At 57.8% G+C, this 26127-nt stretch overlaps 1 protein-coding gene across 4 annotated transcripts; it reads right to left on the bottom strand.

The window, feature by feature from the left end:
- Positions 1-1527: 1527 nt before the first annotated feature.
- CSNK1E (casein kinase 1 epsilon) lies at positions 1528-25534 on the bottom strand. Of its 4 annotated transcripts, none has more exons than XM_012741901.3 (11): positions 25307-25531; positions 21770-21857; positions 12260-12370; positions 11999-12147; positions 10513-10741; positions 9692-9862; positions 8924-9072; positions 4710-4902; positions 4481-4620; positions 3687-3751; positions 1528-2699 (listed from the first exon to the last, which is right to left on the bottom strand). In XM_012741901.3, the coding sequence occupies exons 2-10, from the start codon at positions 21843-21845 to the stop codon at positions 3719-3721; spliced, it is 1251 nt and encodes a 416-aa protein (XP_012597355.1). In that variant the 5' UTR covers positions 21846-21857; positions 25307-25531; the 3' UTR covers positions 1528-2699; positions 3687-3718. The 4 variants fall into 4 exon arrangements, with proteins under 4 accessions (XP_012597355.1, XP_075863103.1, XP_012597360.1 ...); XM_076006988.1 differs by lacking the exon at positions 25307-25531 and adding an exon at positions 24808-25133; XM_012741906.3 differs by lacking the exons at positions 1528-2699; positions 3687-3751; positions 4481-4620; positions 4710-4902 and adding exons at positions 6463-8173; positions 8271-8374 and having other exon boundaries at positions 25307-25534.
- Positions 25535-26127: the final 593 nt, after the last annotated feature.

The raw sequence follows: 26127 nt of genomic DNA, 5'->3' as shown, positions 1-26127 counted from the left end.
TCATTATTAAAATTGGTGAAATAACCACACAAAGAATTATTTCATGTCCTGCTGGGCACAGTATTCTGACAACACATCCTTAGAGAGAGAGATTGAGATGGGGTCTCGCTGTGACCCAGCTGGTTTGCATCTCGGTCTCAACAGAACCTCCCGCCTCAGCCTCCCCCCAGTAGCTGGGACTAGAGGCATGAGCCACCACACCTGGCTCTCTTAGTAAGATGTATTTTAAGGACAAAAAAATAAATAAATAAAACTTGTAAAAAATGTCTTTACTCCATAGGCTTATTTTTAGTGGCAATGTTAAAATTGTTATTTAAAACTTACATGTATCATAGGATACAGCAAATACATAAACAATCATTACTAGGTACTAAATTTCTGCTGTAAATCTAGATAAAAAGATTAAGAAAAAATATCCTTTCTCTCAGGGCCCATAGCTGGTAACTTTGGACTTACAGTCTGATGTGGCCCAGCCTGGATGGCCCTGGAGGGGAGGGTGGGGCTGGGGGCTCTGAAATGGCACCTCACGGGTGCATCACCTGGCCGCTGGCTCCCTACTGCCACCCACCCCAAGGCCCGGGCTCCGCTTGCCACTTGCAATTCCAGGGCCTACTGGCATCTCCTGGCTTCAGGTAACACACCCTGACGCCTGATGTCTATGAACAAGTACCCATCTCTACCCAAACCTCACACATAGGAGCCAGCAGGAGACCCTCTCCTGGGCCCAAGACCTGTGACATCACTGGGTCTTCAAATGCCAGTGCTGGACGGGGCTTGAGCTATGGCCAGGATTTCAAAATTCCCAAGCGGAGCCTCCCAGAACCCTCCAGCCCTCCCCAGGCCGACCTACCAGCCAGCGGCGTCTCTGGGGTGGGACTGTGGCAATAACGGCTATTGGGTTAATGAAAGGTAGGACAAGCAAATGGTGTCGCATAAATGCAGACTGAACAACAGTCTTTACAAGCTGGTGAGATGAAGGCAGGCAAGGCTGAGGGCCGCACCTTTATCCAGGCCTGACTGAAAGATCTCGCCCAGGGCCACCTGGGGCCTGGCCAACGCTGGAACTCAACTCCAGCACCAACGGTGTGGACAGTCACAGCATCTGCTCTGGGTTCAAATCCCAGCTGTGCCACCAGAGCTGCAACCCTGGGCAAACTATCTTACCCCTGGACTGTTTCCCATCAGGGGGCAGGCTGTTAACAGGATCTAACTCACGAATTCTTGTGTGGACAAAACCATGTTGTACAGAGGAGAGTTTTAGTACCCTGCTTCCCAAAGTGTGGTCCTGGGAGTGTGGGGGAGGGGCCCTCAGCCCCATGCCAGTGCTCTGCAACAAGACCCCAGGGGGCACCTGTGCCCCCCGGACACTCCAGCTGCTGCCCAGGTGTCGAGAGATGGACACGGTCCCAGCCACACCCGCCTCCCAGGGGAGGTCGTGTCCCTCAGGGACTCGAGCTGGTCCAGGAAAGGCCCCTTCCGGGTCTGCTGGCAGGAACCGGGGGCAGAGAGAGACGAAGGCTGCTTGCATCACTTTATCCTTTTCTACTTTATTACTTCAAATTAACAACCACGATAAAGCTCAAAAAAGTCCAATATTTACACAGGAAAAAAGTACAAAATTCCCCCCAAAGTTCTTCAGTATTTTTTTTTCAGTTTTTTAAATTACAAAGTAATAAAAACCTTTGCTCTTTAATTAAAAAAAAAAAAAAGGAAAAGGGAAACAGAGGTAAATAAATTAGGAAACACACATGGAGAAAACAAAAATAAGAACAAAACCAGGAGTTAACTAGGAAGGATGGGTAAATCCAACACTCAGCCCTGACCCGGGTCCTCCTCGGAAAGGTGGAACCCAGGGAGAGGGGCCCCAGGTGACTATCAGAACCAGGGGAGTAATTTATAACCCAGAGCCAGATGTTTCTAGAAGTAGTCTCCACGGATTCTGCCCTAAGACCAGGAACAGGTGACAGGGCTGCCACAGGCTGATGACAGACTGGGGGGACCGGGGTGGTGAGGACCCTCTGTGCTCTGAGGGATGTTGACGTCACTACCCGCCCCATGTCCTTGTCAGGGGACATGGAGAAAGGAATTCGGCCTGGGAGGTGGGGCAGGACGTGGCACCCGCTGCCCTGGGGAAGGCAGGTCAAATACAGCTGTGCACACGAGGCACCTTGGCCCCCACGACCTCCCCACCCACGCAAGGTCTCCGAGGAGAGGCACGGGGGACCCGGAGACACGGGGAAAAGCCCAACACAGAAGTCGGCCGCTGTCATCTCAGGAGAGGTGGGGGCTGTGCATGTCTCCTCGCTTCTGCGGCTCACGAAATCCAGTGGGACCTGCTTTCCGCCGACCACCTCGCTTCCCGACGCGACTCCTCCGGCCACCTCTGACGGCGAGGACCGGCGGCAGCACTGAGGTGTTCCTCTCCCAGCAGGTGCGGGCGGGGAACTGGTGGTTGGGGCAGGGACTTGGCGGCCGGCTCCCGCGGCCCAGGGTCGTGGGAGAGTGTTGGCTGGGCAGCCTGTGCCGCCAGGAAGCAAGGACCCTCGGTGCAAAGGGCATCCCGTCTTCTTGCCATTGGCAAAAAATCAAAGAAACAAAATCCATCGTCGGTTTTGTGCTGGGTTTTTTTCTTTTGAGTGGTTTTTTTTCCATGTTTTTTTTTGTTGTTGTTTTTTTAAAAAGAAAATACAGTGAAGACACTAGAAGGGGAAGAGAGGACAGGTTAGGTGCACAGTGGCCTCTAGCCACCCGTCTGCCAGACTCTCCTCAGCTCCCGTCTTCTTGTCCCCCCATCCCCCGTCCTCTCTGGGCCCAGAACCTGGCTGGCGCCCAGGGCGCGGGAGCAGCTCCGTTTTATGAGAAGCAGACCCTCCCTCCGTCCTCCACCTGCCGGCGAGCAGCTCCCCCGGCCACACGGCTGCCGCCCTGCAGATAGATGGCTGTTCCTGGGCCTGAGGTCTGACGACGGGCACCCCACTTCATGCCTCTGCTCTCTCTGTGGATGGAGCTCTGTGAAGCCAGTCACACTCAGTGTGTCCTGGCGTGGGGCTGAGTCCCGACATGTAAACCACTGCCTACCAGCATACACCCCTTCCCCAGCGCGCTCAGACTGTCCCCTCACGTAACCAAGGAACCTGCAGCCACCTTCCCTTCCCCTAGCCAGCCGCAGAGTGGAGAAGTACTTTCTCTACACCAACTCAAGGCCTCGTGCAGGCAAGAACCACCGAGGCTCGCCCTTGCCAGAGGGCCCCTCCCGGCCCTGCAGAGGCCAATGAGGGCCTTTCTCCACCGCACAGGAACCCTTAAGTCAATGGCTTCCCCTACGTGCAATGCATGAATTAACCTGTGTAACAGCCCAGAGCTAAAAAAGAGCCCTGGACAGGTCAGAGTGTGGGCCCATGACCCTGTCTCTGCTAGGAACCAACTTTCCAGACTATGGTAAGCAAAGAGAGCTGAAAGACTGGCCCAAGGGCAGGGAAAGGGTTCTCCAGCAGAAATTAATTAATGTGGGGCCAGGCCTACTCAGAGGAAGCCTCAGCCCTCCCTTGAGGTCCCTTGGTTTTGGGGGACCTGGTACCATCTGCCACTCCCTGGACCCTTTCCACAACACAGCAGTCTCCTCCCGGGGCCGTGGGTGTTTCTAGACCTGCCACAGCCAGGCTGGGCTGCGTCTGCAGCAGACTCACCTAAGCAAACACTGGTCCGATGGTGGCACTCCTCACTTCCCAAGATGGTCAAATGGCACGCTTGTCTTTGGGGAGTGGGGGAAGAGATAGGAGCACAAGCTTCAAGTCAAGTCCCTCAGGTGCTGGCAATGGTGATTTGGCAAGTCTGTCCCTACTGTGGTGCTCCACCCCGCCCCCACCAAGCCCCTGAAGCCAGGGGAAGGCGTGTATGATCCCATGACCCTGTTTCGTAAATAAGATCAGGGCCCAACTGACTGCTCCAGGCCACCCCCGAGTGGAGGCAATAGGAGGGCAGGTCTCCCACCCACCGACCGGGGGCAACCAGGGATGCCCCTTCTCAGCTGTCTTAGTTCAAACATGGCGCTTAAGTGGAGCCACGGGATGGGACCTCACCCAGCCCTCCATCCCATTCTGCCGCCAGTGCTGACGGGGACTCCTGGGGGGCTGCCTGCTGGCAGGGACCATGAGCACCTCATCTCCAAGTCCCTGCTGCCCACCGGGGCTGGGCCCCCAGCAGTGAAGGCTGGATCCCAGCTCTGCCACCCGCTGGGGTGAGTTACTTCTCTGAACCCTGATTTCTGACTCTGCTCAACGGGGCTAATTAGTCCTCAGAAGACTCGATAAGACGAACCCTGGGCTCTACATAAGGGGCCTGCTCCACGGTTATTAGCGTCAGGAGAGAACAGAGCAGAGCCTGCACTGCTCCCTGAGCCTGCACTGGGGAGCGTCTATAGGGTCTGCGGCTCAGCCATGCACCGCAGAGGGACTGGGTGGCTGGGGTGAGGGCAGCTCACCTGTGAGGCTGGGATCCGGGAGACCTCTTGCCGCCCAGTGAGGTCTGAGGACGAGACGTTGGCAGGCGCGCCCCTGTGCAGCCTCATACTCACCTTCCTCTCCCGGTCGACCCGTGAGATCGCTCTGGGAGACGTATTGCCTGGGGGACGAGGACGGAAGCTGCCCTCAAAGTGGGCACTAACAGAGCTCGCAGCCCCCGGACCCGCCACTGCCCGAGGCCCCGCTCACCAGCTTGCTGGATGCGGGAGGCTGGGGTGGAGGCCACAGGCTCGGCTGCAGTGCGGAGCCGGTTGGCGGCGGCCCCCGTAGGGGGGCCAGGGGGCAGGGCCCGGGTCGCGGACCCACGCAGCTGCCCCATCCTCTCCTCGCGCTCGTGTTCTCGCCGCTCCCGGTCCACGTCCTCGGGGTTCCGGGATGCACCCTGCAGGGACACGGGATGAGACGTCAGCCCTGGAGGCCAGGGTGCTCTGGGACCCAGCACCCCACAGGGCAGAGCAAGGGAGGCCAGGTGGGCATCTCCCTCCGGTCCAGCCTGCTCCCCAGAGTAGGAAACCACGATCCACGATCGCATAGCAGAGAAACGAAGACACACAACCACCCGGAGGGGAAAGCAGGCATCCGAGAGCCAGAGGAAGGTCAGTCTGCCCCTGTCTCATGGGGCTGCAATCACAGCCAGGAGGGCTGATGTCCCCAGAATGACTAAGGACACCCCTTGGCCCTCCTGACCCAAGGCTAGGACCTGCCCTGGCCCCCTCTGTGTACCAAGAGCCTTCGGCCCCTCAGGGTTTCCACACTGAGCAGGGCAGGTGCTCAGAGGCCCACTGGTAGACAGGGAAGGGGTATCCCCAGAGGGGAAAGGACAGGCCCAGTCACAGAACTAGTTGAAGGCTGGGCCAGTACTTGAACCAGGTCTCCTGGTGCACAGCCAGGGGCTCTTTTCATGAGAAGGCTGTCGTTCCCTGCCCGGGGACCTACAATGGCTTCTGGCAGGTTCTGTGGCGGCCATAGCAGGAGGCCCAGGGGACCCACAGATGCTGCCTGCCTTGGGACAGGGGCTCAGGGGGAGCTGGAGAAGAAGAGGGGGCTAGGTGCCGGATGGAGGAAGAGGTTCCCTGAGCCCCGGGGGCCCCTGTGCGAGAGGAAATAAGAAAGGCCCAGAGAGGAGCAGGCGAGGGGGCAGCGCCCGCTGCGTTACCTAGTTGGTCCTGGGGGCGTCCACAGAGAAGGGCGGGGGGCTGGCAGGAGGGGGGCCGCATCTGTGGAGGAGAGAGCTGTAGGCTGAGTTGGGGGCTTGCTCGTGGGCCGTGGTGTGGGGCTTCTGCAACCCATGTCTCTCCCAGGGGACTGGCCAAAAATGGGGCGGGGCTGGGCTCCATCCTAACTCCAGAAAGCATTGGCTAGGATCAGGATGATCCCTGAATCCTAGTGAGGCACCAAGGTCCAGAGAGCCTCATGACTGCCTGGAGCCACACAGCTCCAGAGCCGGGGGTCAGGCCGCTGCCACCTGGTCCCACTCTGCTCTCTGCGCGCCAAAAGGATGCTGTTCAGAGACCTGCCTTAGCAGAACACGAGGAGCACATTTCCCCATCCTCCCACCCAGAAGCCTGTCGGGCAGGCCTGGGAGCCCCAGGGCTCCAGCTCCTGACCTCTGGTCCTCGACCTGGGCTCCTACCCCTGCAGTCAGAAGGTGGCAAAGGGTGACTCAGCCAGAGCCACAGCAGAGCCTGAGGGATAATAAGAGCTGTGGCCCCTACTTATTAAACCACCTGTGGACAGAAGCACATCGGCTCTGTAAGGCAGGTCGATTTTGTCCCGGAGCTAGGTAAACTGAGGCTAAGAGATTTGCTCCGAGGTGCACAGCCCTGTGGCTCCAGCCCTTTGGAACACCAGCAGGCTCAGGCCAATGCCCGCCTCAGAGAAGGAGGTAAACTACTCTCCCCATTTCAATCCAACCCACGCGCCTCAAGAAATGCATATCAAGGAGCTTTCTTGGCCTTTATTTCCCCGCAAGAAAACACAAAAGTCCATCCACGTCACACAGGCGTCCGCCCCTGGCTGTATGGACCTGTCCACATGTGGATTTCTTCCTGGCCACTGGCCAGACCTCGGAACACAGTGCCAGTGTGTGCTGAGATTGGCATCCAGACGCCGGGGCTCCAGGGATCCCAGCACCCCCATGCCCAACACCACGGGGAGCCACTCCAAGGAGGTCAGGGGCAGGATCCTCCCCATGGGAGAGTCTGCAGCTGACTGGCACCCAGCAGAGCGTCCTGCCTGCTGCCAGGCGCTAGTGAGGGATTCCGCAGGACAGGGTGGTACGGGAGGGGCCTGGCCTGGGTGTGAAGGGGTGGAAGGTTCCAACGGCACGTCCTGCAGATGCTCCTGCCAGGGACTGCTGAAGTGGTCAAGCAGCAATGGGCCAGAGAAAGTGGAGAAAAATGCTGTAGGCGCCGCTGCCCAGCTTCTGACTCCAGGACCTGCCCCAAGGGGACCCCAGGAAGGGGGTCACAGTGCCAGCAACAGGTGGGGAGGGTGCTCCTGGCTTGGCTTGAGAAGAATCTTGGTGACTGGACAGTCCCATGAGAGGCTCCGCGACAGAGGCAGCCAGCGCGGCGCTGTCCACAGAACATTCTGGGATGATGAAGGCAATGGTCACATCTGTCTTGCTGGACATGGTGGCCACCTGTGGCTCCTGAGAACTCGAAATGTGTCGAATATGACTGAGGAATTATATTTTCTATTTTGATTAATTTTAATTAGTTAAAAATTAAGCACATGTAGCCAGTGGCTACCATTTTGGAAGGCAGAGGTCTGGGGAATGAAAAACCCATTCTTGGAGCTGTGCTGAGCCGAAGGGTTGAGGCCGCCTCAGAATCAGAGTCAGGACTGACTTTTTCCAGCAACGAGTGAATGCCCAGTGCCCAATGCCTTGAGGTGAGAAGAGCTGGCCCCGGGTGCCCTGGGCCACACTCCGATCCAGGTGGTCTCGGATGAAAGAGAAGGCGTGCCCCACCCCTGTCCATCTCCCACCCCTACCCCTGCATGGGAGGGCAACAGAGGCTTCTCCCTGAAGTCTTTGGCCTGTGAGACCCACATCTTCTGCCCAACCTCTGTCCTCCTCCTTAGGGACCAGGACCAGGCCGCTGTCTGAAACCCAGAGAGAAGAGTAGCCCAAGCCCAACGAGCCGACCTCCACGTCCAGAACAGAGCCTGGCTCCTGAGCACGTGGCAGAGTGGCCGAGGGCCCGCAGGAAGGCAGAGGCACAGCAGGATAAAGCAGGGTAGGAGTTTAATAAGTTCACGTTCAGTACAGAGGCCGCCGTTGGGGTCTAGCCGTGAGCCTGCTCTTGGTGTCCATTCCTACCAGGCCCCTTCTGGGCAGTGGCCATCACTTCTCCTCCAGGCTCTGTCCTGGCCCTCAGGCTGCTGCTTCACTCCCGAGAATCTTGAGGCAGGGCCTTTTCCGCCAGGCCCTCTCCTCTGCACTGCCACCTCTTGGGAATAGGGGGTGCCCCCATCGTCCCAGAGGATGCTTCCTCAGGCCTGGCCCCAATGGGCTCAGGTACACCTGGCGATGTCAGAAATGGGGCCCTGGAGTCCAGACCACAGGCCAGTAGTTTTGGGGGGGCAGCTCCTCCACCTCCTCCACAGGCCTATCTGGGGGGCCCTGGGTGCCCAAGGGCGCCGGGCACCTGGAAGGGACAAAGAGAGCACAGCTGAGGCTCGGCCTCTCGCGCTCGCTGGCCAAGTGGCAAACTGTGGAAAGGCCAGGCCTCGGAGGGTCCTTACCAGTACGTAGGTGGGAACGTGGGCCCGGCACAGGGACAGGGGCGGGGACAGAATGGTGCAATGGCTTCGCTGTCTCGGGGCTGAGCCTGGCTCGAGGCAGCCCCCTTTCCAGAAGAGACGTGAAACAAGACATACAATTTCACAGATTCCGGAGCTCCGGGGACGGCTGACGAACGCTGCTCCCCACCCCACCCCCAGGACCCTTAAAAGAGGGAGACAGAACTGCTGCCTAGCAAGACCCAGGGTCCCATGACCAAGAAGAAAGAAACCACTATGAAACGGTCCAGGCCAGCTAGAGGGGCCGTGGCGGAGGCAGCCGCCTGGGACGCGCAGAACAAGAGCAGCAGGGCGGCGGAGGCAAGGGCCAAGGCAGCAAGGCAGCCCGCCAGCACCACCCAGGCCCCGCCACACGAACCCAGGAGGGACTCGAGGCCAAGCCAGGTCCTCCTCGGTCTGGTGGGAGACAGCACCCCGCAGGCACTGAGGAGCCTGGGGTCAGGGGGCTCTGGGACCCCAGTGAGCTCGGCCGCACTGTCCAGCTCATACCTCCCGCACGCTGGGAGGCCTGCCCGCCACCACGTCACTCTGGCCCTAGGAGTCAGGGCCTTCCCCGTCCAGTCCCCCAAGCCCGCTGTGGCCTCCAGGTGACTCACGAATTTGAGCATGTTCCAGTCGAAGACATAGTCGTAGGAGAAGCCCTGCCGGTGGAAGAGGTTGCGGAAGAGCTGGCGCAGGTAGGAGTAGTCGGGCTTGTCGTCGAACCGCAGGGAGCGGCAGAAGTTGAGGTATGTTGAGAACTCGGCTGGGGGGGGTCACAGGGGACAGAGGAGGCTGCCGTGAGGCCGTGCTCCCAGAGCCCCCCAGGCAGAGCCATTCCACCACCCACCATCTCTGCAAATGCTTTCAGTTTGGGGGGGGGGAAGGATGAAGAGACAAGAGAACTACAGTCCCCCCAAGGGGATAAAACCGCAGCCCGCTGGACAGCAGAGCCTCTGGAAACGGGAGGAGTGAGGACCTGCGGACCGTGGGCGAGAGTGCCTTCGCCTGCCCTTCCCAAGCTCTCGGGCATCACAGAGCCCACAGAACAATGGCTGTCATGCGCTCAAAGGACACTCAAGAGCCGGACGGGACCTCCCGACACAACCTAAGCAACAGGAGGAAAACTTCCACTTCCTTTTAAAAAGAGTCGGGGTTGGGGGGAGGGCCCTGGGAGTAAGGCAAGAACGTGGGCTGAGGACACTCGGGACAGAGGAGCCAGGCCAGGGGAGCCCAGGCCTCCCAGCTGTGCCTGGGCAGCGGCAGAGAGCCCACGATTAATGTGCTGGCGCCAAGGCTGTGGAAGTCCCGCACGGGATTTGTGTGGCCTTATCTTCCCCACGGAAAGGGCCTCAGGGGTCCCCAGGCTACTCGGGGCTACTCACAGGGGTAGCCTTTGCAGAGGACCTCAATGGGTGTTGACATCTTCTTCTCACTGATCCGCTCGTACTTCTGGCGCTTGGTGGCTGCTTTGAGGCCCTGCCAGGGCAGCGAGCCCAGGTTGAAGTACATGAGCACGTAGCCCAGACTCTCCAGGTCATCTCGACGGCTTTGCTCTGCACAGAGAATCAAGGGCAAGGTCGGGGGCAGGGTCCACTCAGGCCCCCAGCTCCTCCTCCGGGTCATGTCCCTCACTGTGCACCCTGCACCCCATCACATGCTGGCTCGCAGCAACCCTGTTTTAAACAGGTACTGCTGCTATCTCCCTCCTACAGAGATAGGGCCCGAGGAAGAGCTTTCTTAACTCAATCTGGGCCTAGTTTTTCCAGCTCAGGCACTTAATCATTCAACGACTATGAGTGGGCACCCACACCCTCCTTGCCTGGCCTACTCCATGGAGAGGGCAAAAGTTTTGGCATCAGATGGGGCTGGGGTCAAATCCAGCTTTGGCTTTCACTCAGCTGCACAACCTTGGGCTCAGTGAAGCTTGAGCCTGCGTTTCCAGCCTGCGCAGCAGGGAAACGTCCTCGCCAACCCACGGGGCCGCGGTGAGAGTGAAGCCAGGCATGCGAGGGGGAGGACCCAACTTTGTGTAAGTCCAGATTAGGTTCAGGCTTGGGGACAGACGGGGTGGGGACTTTCTCAATGAGGCTCACTAGAAAAGTGCCCAGAGGCCTCCAACCAAGCTGGGGGCGGGAGGGCTCGAGAAAGCCAGGCCCTAGCCAGGAGCCACAGGTGCACTCTGCTCCGGGCCTGGCTTGCTCACCGATGCCCAGGTGGGTGTTGATGGAGGCATAGCGGGCAGTGCCAGTCAGGTTCTTGTTTTCCCGGTAGGGGATGTGCTGGTGGGTGCGGGCGTCCCGGTACTTCTTGGCCAGGCCAAAGTCGATGATGTAGACCAGGTTGCCCTTCTTCCCTAGCCCCATGAGGAAGTTGTCGGGTTTGACGTCCCGGTGGATGAAGTTCTTGGAGTGGATGTACTCTATGCGGCTGATCTGGGGGAGGGGAGGTAGAGCAAGCCATTCACCAGGTGTTCCACGGAGGGGCCTTTACCAAGCGCCCTGAGCCAGGCCTGGGCTGGGGGGTTGAGGGCTGGGGCCACAGAGCTGGAAAATGCACACGTGGTCCCTGCCCTGGTGAGGGAGAAAGATCTGCATTCCACTACGAAGGACAATGTCAAGGGGCAGGTCAGGGAAGGCTTTCTGGAAGAAGTGACATGAGGACGAACTCTGAAGGAGGAAGCCAGCAAGTTTGTTATGAGACAGGGAAAGAGAGCCAGGTAAGAAAGCTGATGGTAACACCCAGAAATGAAGATGGAGCTGGAAAGGCCCCCTGGAACCCTTGTCTGGCTCTACCCTCGTGGGATCTGGGCAGCCAGAGTCAGAGAGGTGACCAGATTCGGCGGACGGGAGGGCAGGCGTGACAGAGATGGAGCACAAAGACAGGACTCTAAAGTCAGGCCGACACACAGCCTTTTCTTTCCCGTGAGCAATCTTTAAACACTGCAACTAACATCCATGCGCACGACATGTTCTCTGGAGGTCGCATGCTCTGGGCCTCCAGCTTCGAAAGGCTGAGCAGCGCCTGACCCTTTCCTGAGCGCCTCACACCCTGGAGACTCTGACGGCCCTGCGCTGGCACGTATTTAACCTAAACCGCAGAGCCTTTGCAGGCCAGCCGCAGGCTAAGACTAAAACCTCTGCACAAGGTCTCCCTGTTCCATTCCAGGCCCCAAATTCTGAGGTTTCCTATTTTTAAGAAGCTTTGCTCCTCTGCGCTTACGAACAGCTTAGGACCTGCCAACCGCCTGCCAGCGGGGCCCGCTCTGGCCCGGCGCTGCTCGGCCTCCCGCTTAATCCCACAACAACCGACAAAGGGGAGACTCACATGAGGCAGCCGGGGCTCAGAGAGGCTTAGCAATTCACTAACGGTCACCGCTCTGGGACAGGATCCAGGTCTGTCTGACCCCAGGCTCTAAAATCACCCAAGGACAGAGTCCCAAGCCCTATCCAAGGAGCCTGGAGCTGGGCCTGGAATCTGCATTTTAAACAAACACCTCCAGAATTCTATAGCTGGAGGTCAAGGTCTCCTAAGTCCAGGAACCAGGCCTGTCCTCTGTCTCTGCCACTGTCCCCTCCTCCAGCATCCTCCTGGGCCCGCTGGCCCAAAGGGGAAATAGAGGCTGGATGGGAAGCGGCTTGCTTGGCAGGGCCCACAGGCACCTGGCCAGGGTGGGCAGGTGGAGGACTCACCATCTGGTCGGCCAGGAGCAGCACCGTCTTGAGGCTGAACTTTCGGGAGCAGAAGTTGAAAAGGTCCTCGAGGCTAGGCCCCAACAGCTCCATGACCATCACGTTGTAGTCGCCCTCGGCGCCACACCACTTGATGGACGGGATCCCCACTGGGGGCCGGACAGGGGAACGTCAGGGGTGGTCACCCCCTTCCCCTCTGCCCCCAGCCCCACATCCTCTTCACTGTCACAGCTCCGGGCCCCTCCCCAGCTCGGCTCTCACCTCCCCCCTGCATCATCTTGTAGAACTTGCTCTCGATATGCAGCTGGGGGTGCTTTGTCTTCACACACTCGAGCTTGATAGCAACTTCTTCACCAGAGGCGATGTTGGCACCTGCCGGGGCAGAGGAGACAAGAGACCAGGGTCATCCTCGGTGGCCAGGCAGCCCCAGGTGCCGCACTCAGCACTTCAAGGTCTGGTGAGCACGCAGCCTGGGGCGAGTGCCTAGAGCACGGCAGGAGGAGGGACAAGGACTTCCTGGGGAGAGAAGAGCAGCGAGTGCCAAGGAAAGATGCCACAGGCAGGAGGCAGCAAGAAGGCTGGACAGGTGGAGGACAGGCAGGGATGCAAAAGGCTCACAGATCACCTACGGCTGCAGGCCCCAACCGCCAGGCCAGGCTGCGGACAGACACCAATCCATGGCCTATGGGAGCAGGCCGCACAGCAGCAGGTGACTGGGGCGAGCTTCATCTGTATTTGCAGCCGCTCCCCACCGCTCACCTCACCGCACAGGCTGCGCCTCCTGTCAGATCAGCATTAGTCTCACAGGGACTCGAGCCCTACCATAAACTGCCCATGCGAGGGATCTAGGTTGCGGCTCCTTATGAGAATCTAATGCCTGATGATCCGAGGTGGGGCTGAGGCCATGATGCGAGCGCTGGGGAGCGGCTGCAAATACAGATGGTCATTAGCAGAGAGGTCTGACTGCACAATAAATCTAACGTGCTTGGCCGGGCGCTGTGGCTCACGCCTGTAATCCTAGCTCTTGGGAGGCCGAGGCGGGCGGATTGCTCAAGGTCAGGAGTTCAAAACCAGCCTGAGCAAGAGCGAGACCCCGTCTCTACTATAAATAGAAAGAAATTAATTGGCCAACTGATATATATATAAAAAAAAAAAAAAAATTAGCCGGGCATGGTGGCGCATGCCTGTAGTCCCAGCTACTCGGGAGGCTGAGGCAGAAGGATCACTCGAGCCCAGGAGTTTGAGGTTGCTGTGAGCTAGGCTGATGCCACGGCACTCACTCTAGCCTGGACAACAAAGCGAGACTCTGTCTCAAAAAAAAAAAAAAAAAAAAAAAAAATCTAACGTGCTTGAATCATCCCCGAACCACCCCATCACTCCTACCTATCCGTGGAAAAACTGCCTTCCATGAAACCGGTCCCTGGTACCAAAAAGGCTGGGGACTGCTGACCTTCAGGACTCTGCCCAATTCTGGAGAAAGGCCGGGTCAGTGGGTGTGTCGGGCTGAGGTGGGGTGTGGAGGCAGGGGCCCGAGAGGGGTGGGGAGCTGTACATACTGAGACAGCCCTGAACTGCAGGGTGACGGGAGGCAATACCCAGCCCACTACCCCGCTCACATCAACGCCAACCCCTTCAAAAGCAGCCCCACACGTTCGATCCCAGCAGCTCATCTGATTCTCATCCCCACTTTACAGAGGAGAAAACCGAGACCCTGCTCTAGGTCACAGGACCAGTAAATGGCAGGCTCAAGAGTCAACCCCAGCTCTGTCGGCCTCCGAGTCTAGGTAAGAGGGTCCTGCCTAGATCTCTACCTCTCCTGCCCCTACTCCTAGGTTCTCGAGCAGGTCTGGCTAACACAATACCCTCACACACACCAGGTCCAGCTCTCTGCCTGGGTCCACCCCGTGGCTCAACTCACAAGAAAGACCAAACCCAAACTGCACCTCGCCTCAGTTCCCCCAGCTATAACAACAGGGTGGGGGGAACAAGATGAAGGGCTGGGCTGAGGCAGTGAGTCTCTTCTGGGCGCCAGAAGTGACTCCAGACGCAGGAGCTAAAATAGTGTCGTTAGCACAGACAGAACAGAAAGTCCAGTGGGGACACAACCACTGGGAGGATTTAGGGCAGGACAAAGCCGGCACCTCAGATCAGGGTAAAAGACGGGACTATTCAATACACATCCTTGGATCGACCAGCTAGCCAACTGAGCAAAGGCCATAGCTCCCATTACACCAGGGAAAAGCCCAAGTGCACCCAGAGTTTGTATGTAAGGAAAAAAAGTGTGTGGGGGGGAGGGTGGTATAAGTTGGCACGAATTCTTTGCATTTATGTTGTAAAGTTGAACATAAACACTCCCTGGACCAAGCAACTGCACTCCCAAGCCGATGTCCTTCAGAACCACAAGTGCACCAGGGGGACGGGAACAACAACCCAAAGGACCACAGCAGGGTGGCAGCAGCAGTGCTGTCACACAAGGGGCCCCACGGGCAGTGAAAAGGAATAAGGCTGCCCTCACCCAGTGCCTGGGAGACGCCCAGCTGCTCACCCGGGGTGAAAGAGAGCAGGCGGTGGCCCCCCTCACCGCAGCCACAGCTGGACACCACCCGGTGTCCGTCGCAGACGAATGAACGGAACGGGGCACACCATGCAGTGGAGTACTATTCAGCTGTAAAAAGGAACGGAGCCCTGCGCTACACGCCGCAACGCAGATGACCCTCAGAAACACGCCCAAAGAAGCCCATGCGAAAGGACGAATGCTGCGATCCCGTTCACACGACATGTCCAGAACGGGCAAATCCACAGAGATGGACGTGGAGCAGCGGCTGCCAGGGGCTGCCAGGCTGGACCACAAGGAACACCTGCCGTGGGGCCTGAGGCTTCCTCTTGGGGCGACGGAAAGTTTTGGAGCTAGACAGGGTGGGGGGTACACCGCACTGTGGATGTACCACATGAGACCAAATTGTACACTTTTAAAACGGTAAATTGTATGTTCTGTGGGTTTCGCCTCAATTAGAGAAATAAGAGCACCGACACTGAACTCAGGCACCGACACTGAACAATACAGAGTTTAGGGACGTAAATGTGTTAAAACTCTAACAAAAAGAAAAAATGTTAGACGTCAGATAGTGGGGGTGGGGCAGGGGAAGGGTGCCCAGGGGCCTTCAAGGCGACAGGCAGGCCTCTTCCTCCAGCCGGGCGCTGCCAGGGAAGGTGCCTCACACCACGCACTATTTACACACATTCTTCACATCCACTTCACATCGACGTTTAATAAAAAACAACACTATGAAAGGTTCAAGAAAAGGGAGAATTGCCTTATAACCTTGGTAAGGTTAGGCAAGGCTTTTTTTAATCCCTGACTGAAAATCCAGAAGTCATTAAAGAAGAAACAACAACAAAAACTCCCTCCTCTACAAGAAAAGAAAAGAATCCCTTCCCCATGGCAAAAACACTAGAAATCAAGTCATTTAGGAAAAACACGCTCCCAATTCTTACCACAGGCAAAGAGCTAATATATAACACGAGCTCTTACAAAACAGGAGAAAGGCTCAATAGGAAACAGGACAACAGATTTTTCACAGGGGAAGAAACCATTAAAATAAATGGCTTACTCATAGGAAAAGATGCTCAACCTCCTTCTAAGACAAATGCAAATTAAAATGACCCTGAAAGACCATTTTTTTCACCTAGGGTTGTCGAAGGTCCCACAAGATAACACCATTTGGCAGACTTTGGGGCAGTGGGGCACTCCTCCAGGTGGCCAAAGCCTGAACTGATAAATCCATACTGGAGGGTGATTTGACACCACGAAGCTCCCAACAGCAACCCCATTTCTGGGAGTTTACCCGACATGCCTTCATGGTGCAAAACAAGGCCTGGAGGAGGCTGTCCGCTGTAGGCTGTCTGCAATAGCAAAGCCTTGGAAACAACCCAAATGTCCGTTAAGCGGGGACTAAATAAATAAAGAACAGCCCATCCATAAAACCGAATGCACTGGAAAAAGAATGAGGAAGCTCTCTCTGCACACAAGTGGAAAGATCTCCAAGATACAGGAAGTGAAAAAACAAAGTACAAAACAGTTCCCTGTTATTTCGGTTTTTTACAAAAGGTGGGGAAGTAATATGGGCGCTTGGCTGTATCTACATAGAGAAACTGAACAGAAACACGAGAAACCAGTAAAGACTGGGCAGAGCTGGGCGGCTCAGCTGGGCAACTGGATACTACGTTGCAAGTTGTGATTTATTTTAACACTTTCATCCAGACATAATTCACGTACTCTTCAATTCACTCAGGTAAAGTGTAGGATTCAGTGGTGTTTAGTGTGCTCACACGGTTGTGCAAGTGTCACCGTTACCCGTCTTAGAACACGGGGTCCTTAGTGTCCACAGGCTCTGCATCTGCAGATTCAGCAACGTGGGTCAAAAATAAGGGGGGAAACCCAATAAAAACAACAGAATAAAAAAATCCACAAATACAAAATACAGTCTAACAACTATTTACACAGCATTTACATTGTACTAAGTGTCATAAATAATCGAGAGATGATTTCAAGTATCCAGGAAGACGTGTGTAGGTTGCACACAAATACGGGGGATCTTAGTGCAGGGACTTTCATACCCGTGAATCCTGGTATCCGATGGGGTCCTAGAACCAATCCCCTTAGATACCAAGGGACTGTATTTTCATTCCCCCGGAACACCAGTGCCCTTTAGTGGTCAGGCCCTGTCTCCCCCCGGCACCCCAGCCCCCGGCAAGAGTGATCGACTTTCCTCCCTACGGATTTGCTGTTCTGGGTATTTCACAGAAACGGAGTCAAACTGCATGTTGTCTTCTGTGATCAGCTTCTTTCACTTAACACATTTTTGTGTTTGGATTTTTGGTTTTGAGTAGGTATGTCGATTTTTGAACCACATAAAAGAAAAGAAAAACAGAACAGATGACTAAACCCAGGCAACAATGGGAGAGAAAGTGTTTTGCAAACTGTAAAGTGTTGTTGACACGTCGAGGCCCATCACCGGGTGAGCTGCACAGGTTTCCAGGGCGATGTGAGGACGTGCCACGGGAGGGGGCGAGGGGCTCCCTGGCCATGCTGTCTCCCCGCCGGCACACGGGGCAGGAGAGCACGGTGGCTGAGAATGTGGGCTCCAGAGCCAACCGCTGAAGCCCAAGTCCTGACTCTGCCAGCTACTAGCTGGGGACCTCGGACAAGTCACTTCAGCCCTCTGAGGTCCCAGGTGCCCCATCCATAAACCGATGACAATATTTGGCTCACTAAAAATGCTTAAAAGAGTACCTGGCACACGTAAGTGCTCCACAGTGTCATGTGGGATGGGATGCACCGGCCCTGGGCCACAGGGCTGAGCTGGTGGCACTCACAGGCCAGGGGAAGGAAAGGAAGGAGTGAGCAAGGCTACGGGGAAAGCAGAGCCTGGCTGGAGGGAAGCTGCAAGGGCCACCGCGCACTCGAGCAGGGCTGTGCCAGGCAGAGGTCACCGTGCGTGCAGAGGCCTGGCAGGAGGGGGTGCAGCCAACTCTGAGTGGTTTGGTGCCGTGTGGGCCCTTTGGGGTAGCTGAAGACGACAGTGGACAAGGTGGGTGGGGAGACATCTGAAGGCTCTTGAACAGCAGTTAAGATCCTGCCTGAAGCTCCAGGGGCAGGTCCAGGTGTCTGACCACAGGGCTTCTCAACCTCGGCCCTACTGACATTCGGGGCTGGCTAATTCCTTGTTGTGGGGCTGCCCTAAGCACTGTAGAGTACTTAGCAGCATCCCTGGCCTCGACCCATTAGATGCCCCCCCCCCCGGCATGCACCCCCGCCCCAACTGTAATGACCAAAAGGTATGGAGGTCTAGCCAAATGTCCCATGGGGGACAAAAATCACCCTGCACTGAGACTCTCTGGTGTACCAGAAAAGACTAGGAGGCTAGCCGGGGAGAGGGAGGCCTGGGGAGGCCACTGTAGCTGTCCAGGCAAGAGCCAAGGGTGGCCCTGCCCAGGCAGGGTGACACTTTGGAGGCAGGGCCTGCGGCCCTTGGTGGTTCAGAGCCATGTGCAGGAAGGAGAGTGCGGGGGAGTGGAGCGTGGAGGGGCTTTCATCCCCTTGAACCTTACCCCACCCTGCAAGTACTACTGTTTATATTTCTATTTGACACGTGGAAAAACGGAAGACGCCAAGGGTCAAATGACCATATGCCACACAACTTCCCAAGGATAGGGACCCAGGCTGTTAGGCGAAATCTTCTGACCCCCACTGAGTGCTGGAAACCTTCTGCCACAGCTGCCACTGGGCCCCTTGGTTGCCTCTGAGTTCTGTCGGGAAGCTGCCAGGCTTTCCTCTGAGCTCCCCTACTCCTCGCAACCACAGAGCTGGGGTTCAGAGAGGTTAAGTAATTGGACTGAGGTCACACAGAACTGGCTGGGGCAGTGCGAGGGTTTGAAACTTAGTCCCCAAAGCCCCTGCTCCTTTCTCCATTCCAGTTCCAGGTAAGGTTTCCTGGCGGATGCTCTGTCTGGGCGCAAGTGGGCTAGCTGTAGCTGCAGGGGGCCCCGCGCGCAAAGGCCTGGAAGCTGGAAGAACTGCCCGATTTCAGGAACAGAACACGACCCATTAGTTACAGCGACTCTGTGGGAGGACTGGCAAGTCACCAAAACAAATTGGTCTCAGAAAAGGGCTTGGACCTGGCCAGCCCTTGCGGGGCTGGGACCTTGTGAATTCCAGGTGGCAAGACGGGTGACCAGCCCAACATGGGACTCACTCCACACACCCACACAGACACAATCAGGGACCTGGCTGGGCTGGAGGACAGGGGGTAAAGCCCATCCGCCCCAGCAACAGCAGCAGTAGCCACTTTAACTGCCACCTAGCAGAAGCCTAGCAGGGGCCACCTAGCAGGAGCGTCCCCTGCACTAACTCTCCCTGCATAACCACCTACCAGAGCAGCACCGCTTCCCGCCCCTTTTAGAGCTGAGGACCAGACACTCTCAGAGGTCTAGACAGTTCCCCAGGACGCATGGCTAGCGAGTAAGCCCAGGTTTGGACCCTGGATGGCCAACCTGGAGCCCTTAAAATAGCAGGCCCCTACTCCTAGCTGCCCCTTCATGATGCTGGGGTCAGGGCGGGGGGACCTGAAGAGGAGCTGGGGGCCTTGCAGCCACACCCACAGTGCACTGGGCCCTCAGCTGTTCCTGGAAAGCAGGGCTTGGAGGCTGTGTCCAGCCCCACCTGCAGAGGCCATCTGGAGTCAGGCCCTGGCCCAGCCCCGGGGACAAGAATGTGGCCAGAGCTTTGAACAAATGAAGCCAGCGAGGCCAGCTGGGAAGGCCCTACAATCACCACTGTGCCCAAACCAGCAAGTCAGGGACCCAGGAGGGCGAGTCAGGGCAGAACACCCTCACCAAGGTCCCCACACCTGGAGAAGGCTGGACAGTCGGTGGAACTGACTCGGGCCCAGAGGAGCTGGATCCTTTGAAAGCAGCAAGTTCCAACCAAGACCCAGGGTGGGAGCCCATGTAAACACGCTCCTACAGGGCTGGCACACACAGGTGCTTTATACACGGGGACCTCATTACTTCTTGCAACCCCATTTCAAAGATGGGGAAGTCAAGTCTGGCAGAGGTCACCATTTGCAAAGACATACAGCTAGTAAAAAGAAAGCCCAGCACCTAAACCTAGGTTACTCCGGAGCCAGTACAAAAAAGAAGTTAAACCCGGACCTAGTTTTAAAATGAACGAGTTAACTATGCAGATAAACAGGAAGTCCTGTCCCCAGGGAGGTCTCACAACAAGAACCAAGGACACGGGCTTTGCTGAGTGACCGTGGGCTGATCCCCGCCATGGGCCTCAGTTTCCCTTCTGGAAAAAGAGGGACCTAGACCAGATGCTATCTAGGAGCAGGAGTGTGTCTGTGCCAGGAGCACCTTCTGCCTTTGAGCCAGTGGCTCCAGGCTTCAGTCGCGCCCAAGGGCCTCAACAAAAAGAGGGTCCTCTATACCCACCCCAATTTCATTAGCAGTAAGGAGATGGGTGCCCCCATTTTGGATGAGAATGCTGAGGCTCAAAGACAGAAGTGACTTTTCCCAGGTCACACAGCAAAGGAAGAGCAGACTGGGGATCTACACCTGGGCTGGCCCCCCGATCTCAGCCTGTCTCTATCCCGCCGTGAGTGAGGCCGCTGCGCATGCCTGGCACGTTACAGTTCTGTTTTCTCATTCGTTTACGTGGCAGGCCCTCCGTGAACACCCTCCGTGGGAAAGCCTCATGCCGGGCACTGGGCAGAGCGAACACACGTGACAACTGCCTCTCCAGGAGCTCGGGCACAGGAGAAACCTTTAAACCTGCTCTGCGGCAGGCTCTCCCTCCCTCTGCTCTGAGCTCCAGGTGTTTACAGGGCAGGGTGAATGCTCGCAAGTGAACTGCACATCCGGCTGGCACTTTACGGTTCACAAAATGCTTTCCCATCTGTCATTTCATTTGTGCCTCCTTACAGCTCCTGGTCAGTCAGGTGGCATCATCGCAAACTTTACAGATGGGGACACTGAGGCAGAGCAGCCACACAAAGCCAGTCTGGAACCCAGGTCTGCCTAGCGCCTCCCTCCCGTGTTCTGGCGTCCACACTCTCTCACTCCCGTACAGGGCTGTGGGCATCCAGGCTGCTGCCACTAGTTTTCTAGAGCAGGCTCGGAGGCCAACTCCACCATGCTGCACCTCGCTTTCCTGAGGTGTGAAACATCTCCAGGGGCTGCTATGAGGGGAGACCTGGTTCAGAAAGTACCCTGTAGGCAAGTGCTCAGGGAATGTGCATGTCCCCTCCCCTGTCCCCCAAGGTTCCCTGAGAAGATTTCATACTCCAAGGGGGCAGGGATTCTGACCACTGGGTAAGAGAAACCCCCAAGTTCTGAACTAATGACCATGACATGCAGACTTGTTGGTTTTCTCTGCCCAGGACAGAAATGATTTATTTTTGTTTTCCAAGGAGGGAAACTGAGGCACAGGTGCAGGTCTAGCCTGCTTCCAAGGACACAGGGACAGGAAAGGGAACAAGCCCTAGTGGGGGCTGCCACATTGTTCCAAGCACTCCAGGCCCCACCCTCCCATCCACAATCACCAACACTAAATATTGTCCCTTCGGACCAATTGCTAAGGAAGACTGTACCTAGTGGCCGTGCCCCTGAGCAAGCTGAGAAAGTGGCCCTGACAGACACAAGCCTCGGTTATCCCAGCCGAGGACCGGGCTGAGATATCAGAGATTTGTTTAAAATGACAACATCAAGGCAAACTCAAACTTTCAACAGGAAGCACATCCAGAGAGAAAACTCCCTAAATGAGAGCCCTCTCCCCAAGGTTACTGGGGGAGCCTGCACCATCCCGAAGCCTGCCTGGGCTGCATTCCAGGCAGGAGGGGGCCCGGCTGGGGTCAAGCAGTAGCCCAGGCCTCTTCTCTGTCTACCAGCATCCTTCTCCCAGGAGGCAAGAGACGGGTGCTTTCCCACGCCCAGCTGGAGACTCAGGTCACCGGAGCCGGAAATCGAGGCTAAAAATTCCCTCCTCTGTCCAGCCTGCAGCAAGCAGAGGCTGCGTTGCCTGACTGTGAGGGGAGCCCCCTTCCCGCCTTGCCCCGATCTGCTGCTGCCCTCCCCATCTGGGACAGCCCTAGGGGCAAAATACGCCACTGGAGTCAAGTTCTGGCTTCAGATCCCCAAATCCCGGGGTCCTTCCTCCTCCTTGTCCCCAGAGCTGCCCCAGGAGATCCAGCTGGAGCCAGGAACACTTACCCAGGTAGATATCTCCAAAGGACCCACTCCCGATCTTCCGTCCCAGGCGGTACTTATTCCCCACGCGTAGCTCCATGATTCACTCTTGCTGCAGAAGGAAACAGAAACACCAGATTCAGAGAAATGGGGAGCTGGGGAAGGGGCCTGGCGCACGAAAGGCCAGGCAAAGCCACAGCAAACTTGGGAGACCAACAATCTCGCTCCTGCTGTCCAGGAAGAGATTTGGTCTCACTTTGCCTGAGGGCAACCAGGTGTCAGGTAGAGCGTGCACAGCCTGCACGCCTGCATCTGGGGAATGGGTGAGGCAGGGTGAGAACAGGTTTCTGTGAAGCTAGGCAAGGGGCGGATTATCCCACACCAGCCTAAGCGACACAGTGAGACTCCATCCCTACAAACAGAAAAATTAGCAGGGGGTGGTATGCACCTGTAGTCCCAGCTATGGGGGGTGGGGGGGTGCTGAGGCAGAAGCATCGCTGGAGCTGTGACAACGTCACTACACTCCAGCCCAGGCAATAGAGTGAGGCTCTGTCTTTTAAAAAAAAGTGGAATTACAGACATGGCCCCAGCAGAAACAGCCAAGCAAGCATCACCTTGGGGGACACTCACTGGGGCCCCACCAACAGGCGCCTCTCAAGGTGGGGGCTAGTCACAATGCACCAAGCCTCTGAAAGGAAAATCAAGGACGAAGGGGTTGCCGAGAACCTGACCATCCTGGGGGCACCTCCATGGCAACCCCTGGACAGGCCCAACCTCCAGGATGGGAGGACAAGTTGAAGGGAAGGGTCCCAGAGGAGCCCTCAGCCCCTCCAGCCCTCTGAAATGACGGTGTCCCTCACTGTCACCCCCAGGCTCCCACAGCCTGGCCTGGTCTTCCCAAGTACAGCCTGTGCCCAGACGTCTGACCCGCCAGCCCCCAGTGTGCCCTGCAGGACAGCATCTCACCCCACTCGGGGGAAAAGCAGGAAACACCCACCTTCCAGTCGTCCCCCCACCCATGACACCAAGAACCTTGAACGGGCCTCTCTGCACACAGCTCTTTGGATCAACTGATCAGAGCTGCCTTCCCTCAAGAGCAGGATGCAGGGTCACCTAGGAGGGCCCTTGTAGACAACTGAGGGGACAGAAGCCAGGTTTCCAGCCGTCTGCCCTGTGGGATGGGAGGAGCTCTGATTTAAGCAGCTTCCCTCCCTCCTATGATTGACCCTTGGTGCCCCAAGCCCAGGTACATCAGGGCCCAAGGCCACCCTAGTGGCTGGGGGCAAAGGTCTGGGCACTCTGTGCTCCTGGCCAGCAGAGGAGGAAACTCAGAGGCCTGGAGGCAGTTTGAGCTGTTGGGGGGAACAGAGAATGGGGGCTCCTGAAACAGGTAGAAGGAGGGGAGCCCTGAGACCTTGAGTGCTTACAAGGAGGTCAGCATCAAGACCATTAAGGAGGGGAGCTCCTTCTGCAGACAGGGCAGGCCCAGACAGGCCATGCCACCTGCCACCCTGCAGTTGGAGAAGTCTCCCTAGGACCTGGACAGGCCTCCCACCCCCACAGACAAGACCTATCTCATGCCAGGGCTGGGGAGCAAAACAGGAAGATGGCAAAGCAGCTGCGCTAGCACAGAGGATCTGCCCCTTCCCCACGCCAAGTGTTGCCCCCAACAGCCAGACCAGCCGGGGCAGAGAGATGGGAGAGAGTGATCCCACAGCCTGAGCCCTCTGCCCCGGCACAGCCCAGGAGGCATGCCAGCTGCCGGTGCCAGCACCCAGGTCCCTGGGAGCTCACTCGCCCTCCACCAATAACCACGAGGAGGGAGCCTCCACCCCGTGCCAGACAAACTCCGAGCTCTCAATCAAGGGCCGCAGCCCACATGCTTGGCCTGTCCCAGCCGAGGTGCCACGCTGCCAGCAGGACGCACTCTACATTTGCAGGAAACCCACACGCCACACACCCCACGTACACACAGGTCCAGCTTCCCAAGTGTGTACACTCCAATGGAAGAAAGCAAAGCAGGCCCACAGCGAGCCCTGCTGGGGGAGGGGTGGGCACACAAACACCCCCCAAAGTCTGTTTTCCGCCAACGCCAATTCAGAGACCACACACGGCAGCCGGGAAAGCCGCAGGTTAGGAAAGGAACATAAATATACCCGCATCCTATATTACATAAATACCCACGCCGGTTATATAAATACCCGTGCCCTCTGTCTGGGTGTCTTACATAAATATACTGCACATGACCCCCCAGTCTGTCCCACTCAGCGGGCTGTCTACAGGAAGGGGAGAGGGGGTGCAAACACCCAGCCCTGCAGGACACCCCCTCTGCTAGCCACCCAGACCCCCAGTCTCTCCTGCACACTCCAGGGGGCCAAGGCTCCTGGGAGAGCCTAAACTGAAAAGTGTCCCAGCACTACTCCCCACAAAGCCTCCCAGAGGAGAGGAGAAAGGCTTCATTCAAGAATGGGAGAAGCTTTCCGGTTCTTTTGCTGCGTCTCCCATGGGTAGGGGGTGGGGGGGACAGATAAAGTGGGGAGGGGGGCGCGGATATAAAGGTTCAGGAGTTTCAGCAGGTTAAAAAATTAGACAAACTACCAACCAGCACAGCACATGGGCAGTTTTTTCACTCCTTGAGCCCCCTTCCCCAGAGCCAGGGCCCTTGTCCCTGGACCATTAAAAGAAAAACTGAAGGGACACCCTAGACACAGTGGCAAAGGAGAGCCAAACACAGGCATTTGTTGGAAGCAACTTGAGACACTGTATCCCTTCTCCTCTCTTCCCAAATCCTTCTCCCTGAGGGAGGTTATGCCAAGAAGAAAATACGCGAGAAAACTAAGGGAAAAGTTGGGGAGGGGGCTCACCCCACTTTGAGTTTGGGTGTTAACAGGGCTTGGGAATCCTCTCTCTAACCATAGCCAGGCAGTTTTCGCTCCATGGAGACTTGCACAACACGAATTTCTCATACACAGAAATGGGAGAATCCGATCTGATAAATAACCCCCACCCCTTTCTTTCTCTCCACAAAGGAAAACAAAATCAGTGGCCCGGTGACCACGCACCCCACGACCTCAGGAGCCCCAAAGGCCCCCATCCAACACGCGGGAGCAGCCCTGCTGACCCCAGGTCTGGGGCACCCGGGCCGAGAGAGCAGGGGGCGCTGCCGAAGGTCCGGAGAAACCCACAGAAGCCGGAATCAACAGTACCGGGCGGCCCCAGCACCCCGGTGCCGGACCCCTCCCTCAGCGTCCCCAAATCACAGCCGGCGGCCGCCCGGGCCAGCTGGGGCCTTGGAGGGTCCAGCTGGGGGAGGCGGAGGCGGGCGGACTGCGGGGCCTCCCCCGCAAGCCTGCAAAATAATAGTCACCCTCCTGCTCGTCCCCGGCCGCGCCTTTGTCCTCGCGGCCGAGCGGGCGGCGCCCGGACTGCCCCCCCACACCCCGGCGCGAACGCGCGTGTCCGCCTCCCTGCCTCCTCTCCCGGCAAAAACAAAGAGCGGGGGGAGCCCCGTTTCCCCCCGGTTTGCGCCCCTCCGCGGGCCCGCAGCCCCCCAATACTCACCCCGACGGGAAGGCGCGGGTGCCGGGCCGCTGCTCCGGGGGCTGCCGCGGGCGGGGGCGGCCCGCCGGGGCGGATGCCGGAGGATTCGCGAGCCGCCCGGCGCGCCAGCCTCTCCCGGCCCAGCCGCCGCCGCCGCGCTCCGCTCCGCTCGGCTCCCCCGGCCGGGCTCAGGCTCTGGGCTCTCGCCGCCGCCGCCGCCGCCCTCCTCCGGCCCTGCCGCCCGCCCGCCCCCGCCTGCCGCCGGCTCGCGCGCTCCCGCCGGCGCGCGCCCGCCGGCTCCCATTGAGCCCCGGGCCCGCCCGCTGATGTCATCCCCGGCCCGCCGCCGCCGCCCCGGAGGATTTAAAGGGCCCGCGTCCCCCGCGCCCGCCCGGCGCTGCTGGAGGCCGCAGCCGGGAAACGCGGCCCCCCAGCCCCAGCACAGGGGCGCAGTCTTACGGGTCCTTGGGGCGGGGGGAGCACCCACAGACAGGACACCCTGATGCAGTCCTGGGCACAGGTGGAAAAAAACAGGGTGAGGGGGTGCAGAGGGAAGAGGAGGGCGCACAAAAAGCGGGGTTGGGGGGGCGAGAGGGTCTTAGACCAAAGCCTGCTCTCCCCTCCGCTGGGGTCTCTCTCTCCAGGCAAGCAGTGGCCCCGCGAGGGCCGGTGGACATCCGCGACGCCGCAAAAGGAGACGTTCGACAGCTGGGGGACACGCCGCCTCCGGGTTCTGAACACAGGCCAGGCTGACTCAGGGGCCAGAGATTTGAGGGGACAGAGAGGGAGGGACCTCGACGCAAGGCTCAGAGAGGTAGCCTGAGCTCATACACTCTCCTCCC

Source organism: Microcebus murinus, chromosome 10 (genome assembly GCF_040939455.1).
Source record: "Microcebus murinus isolate Inina chromosome 10, M.murinus_Inina_mat1.0, whole genome shotgun sequence".
NCBI lineage: Eukaryota > Metazoa > Chordata > Mammalia > Primates > Cheirogaleidae > Microcebus > Microcebus murinus.
Note: the sequence above shows the minus strand (reverse complement) of the source record. Positions and strands in the feature narration are given on the sequence as shown.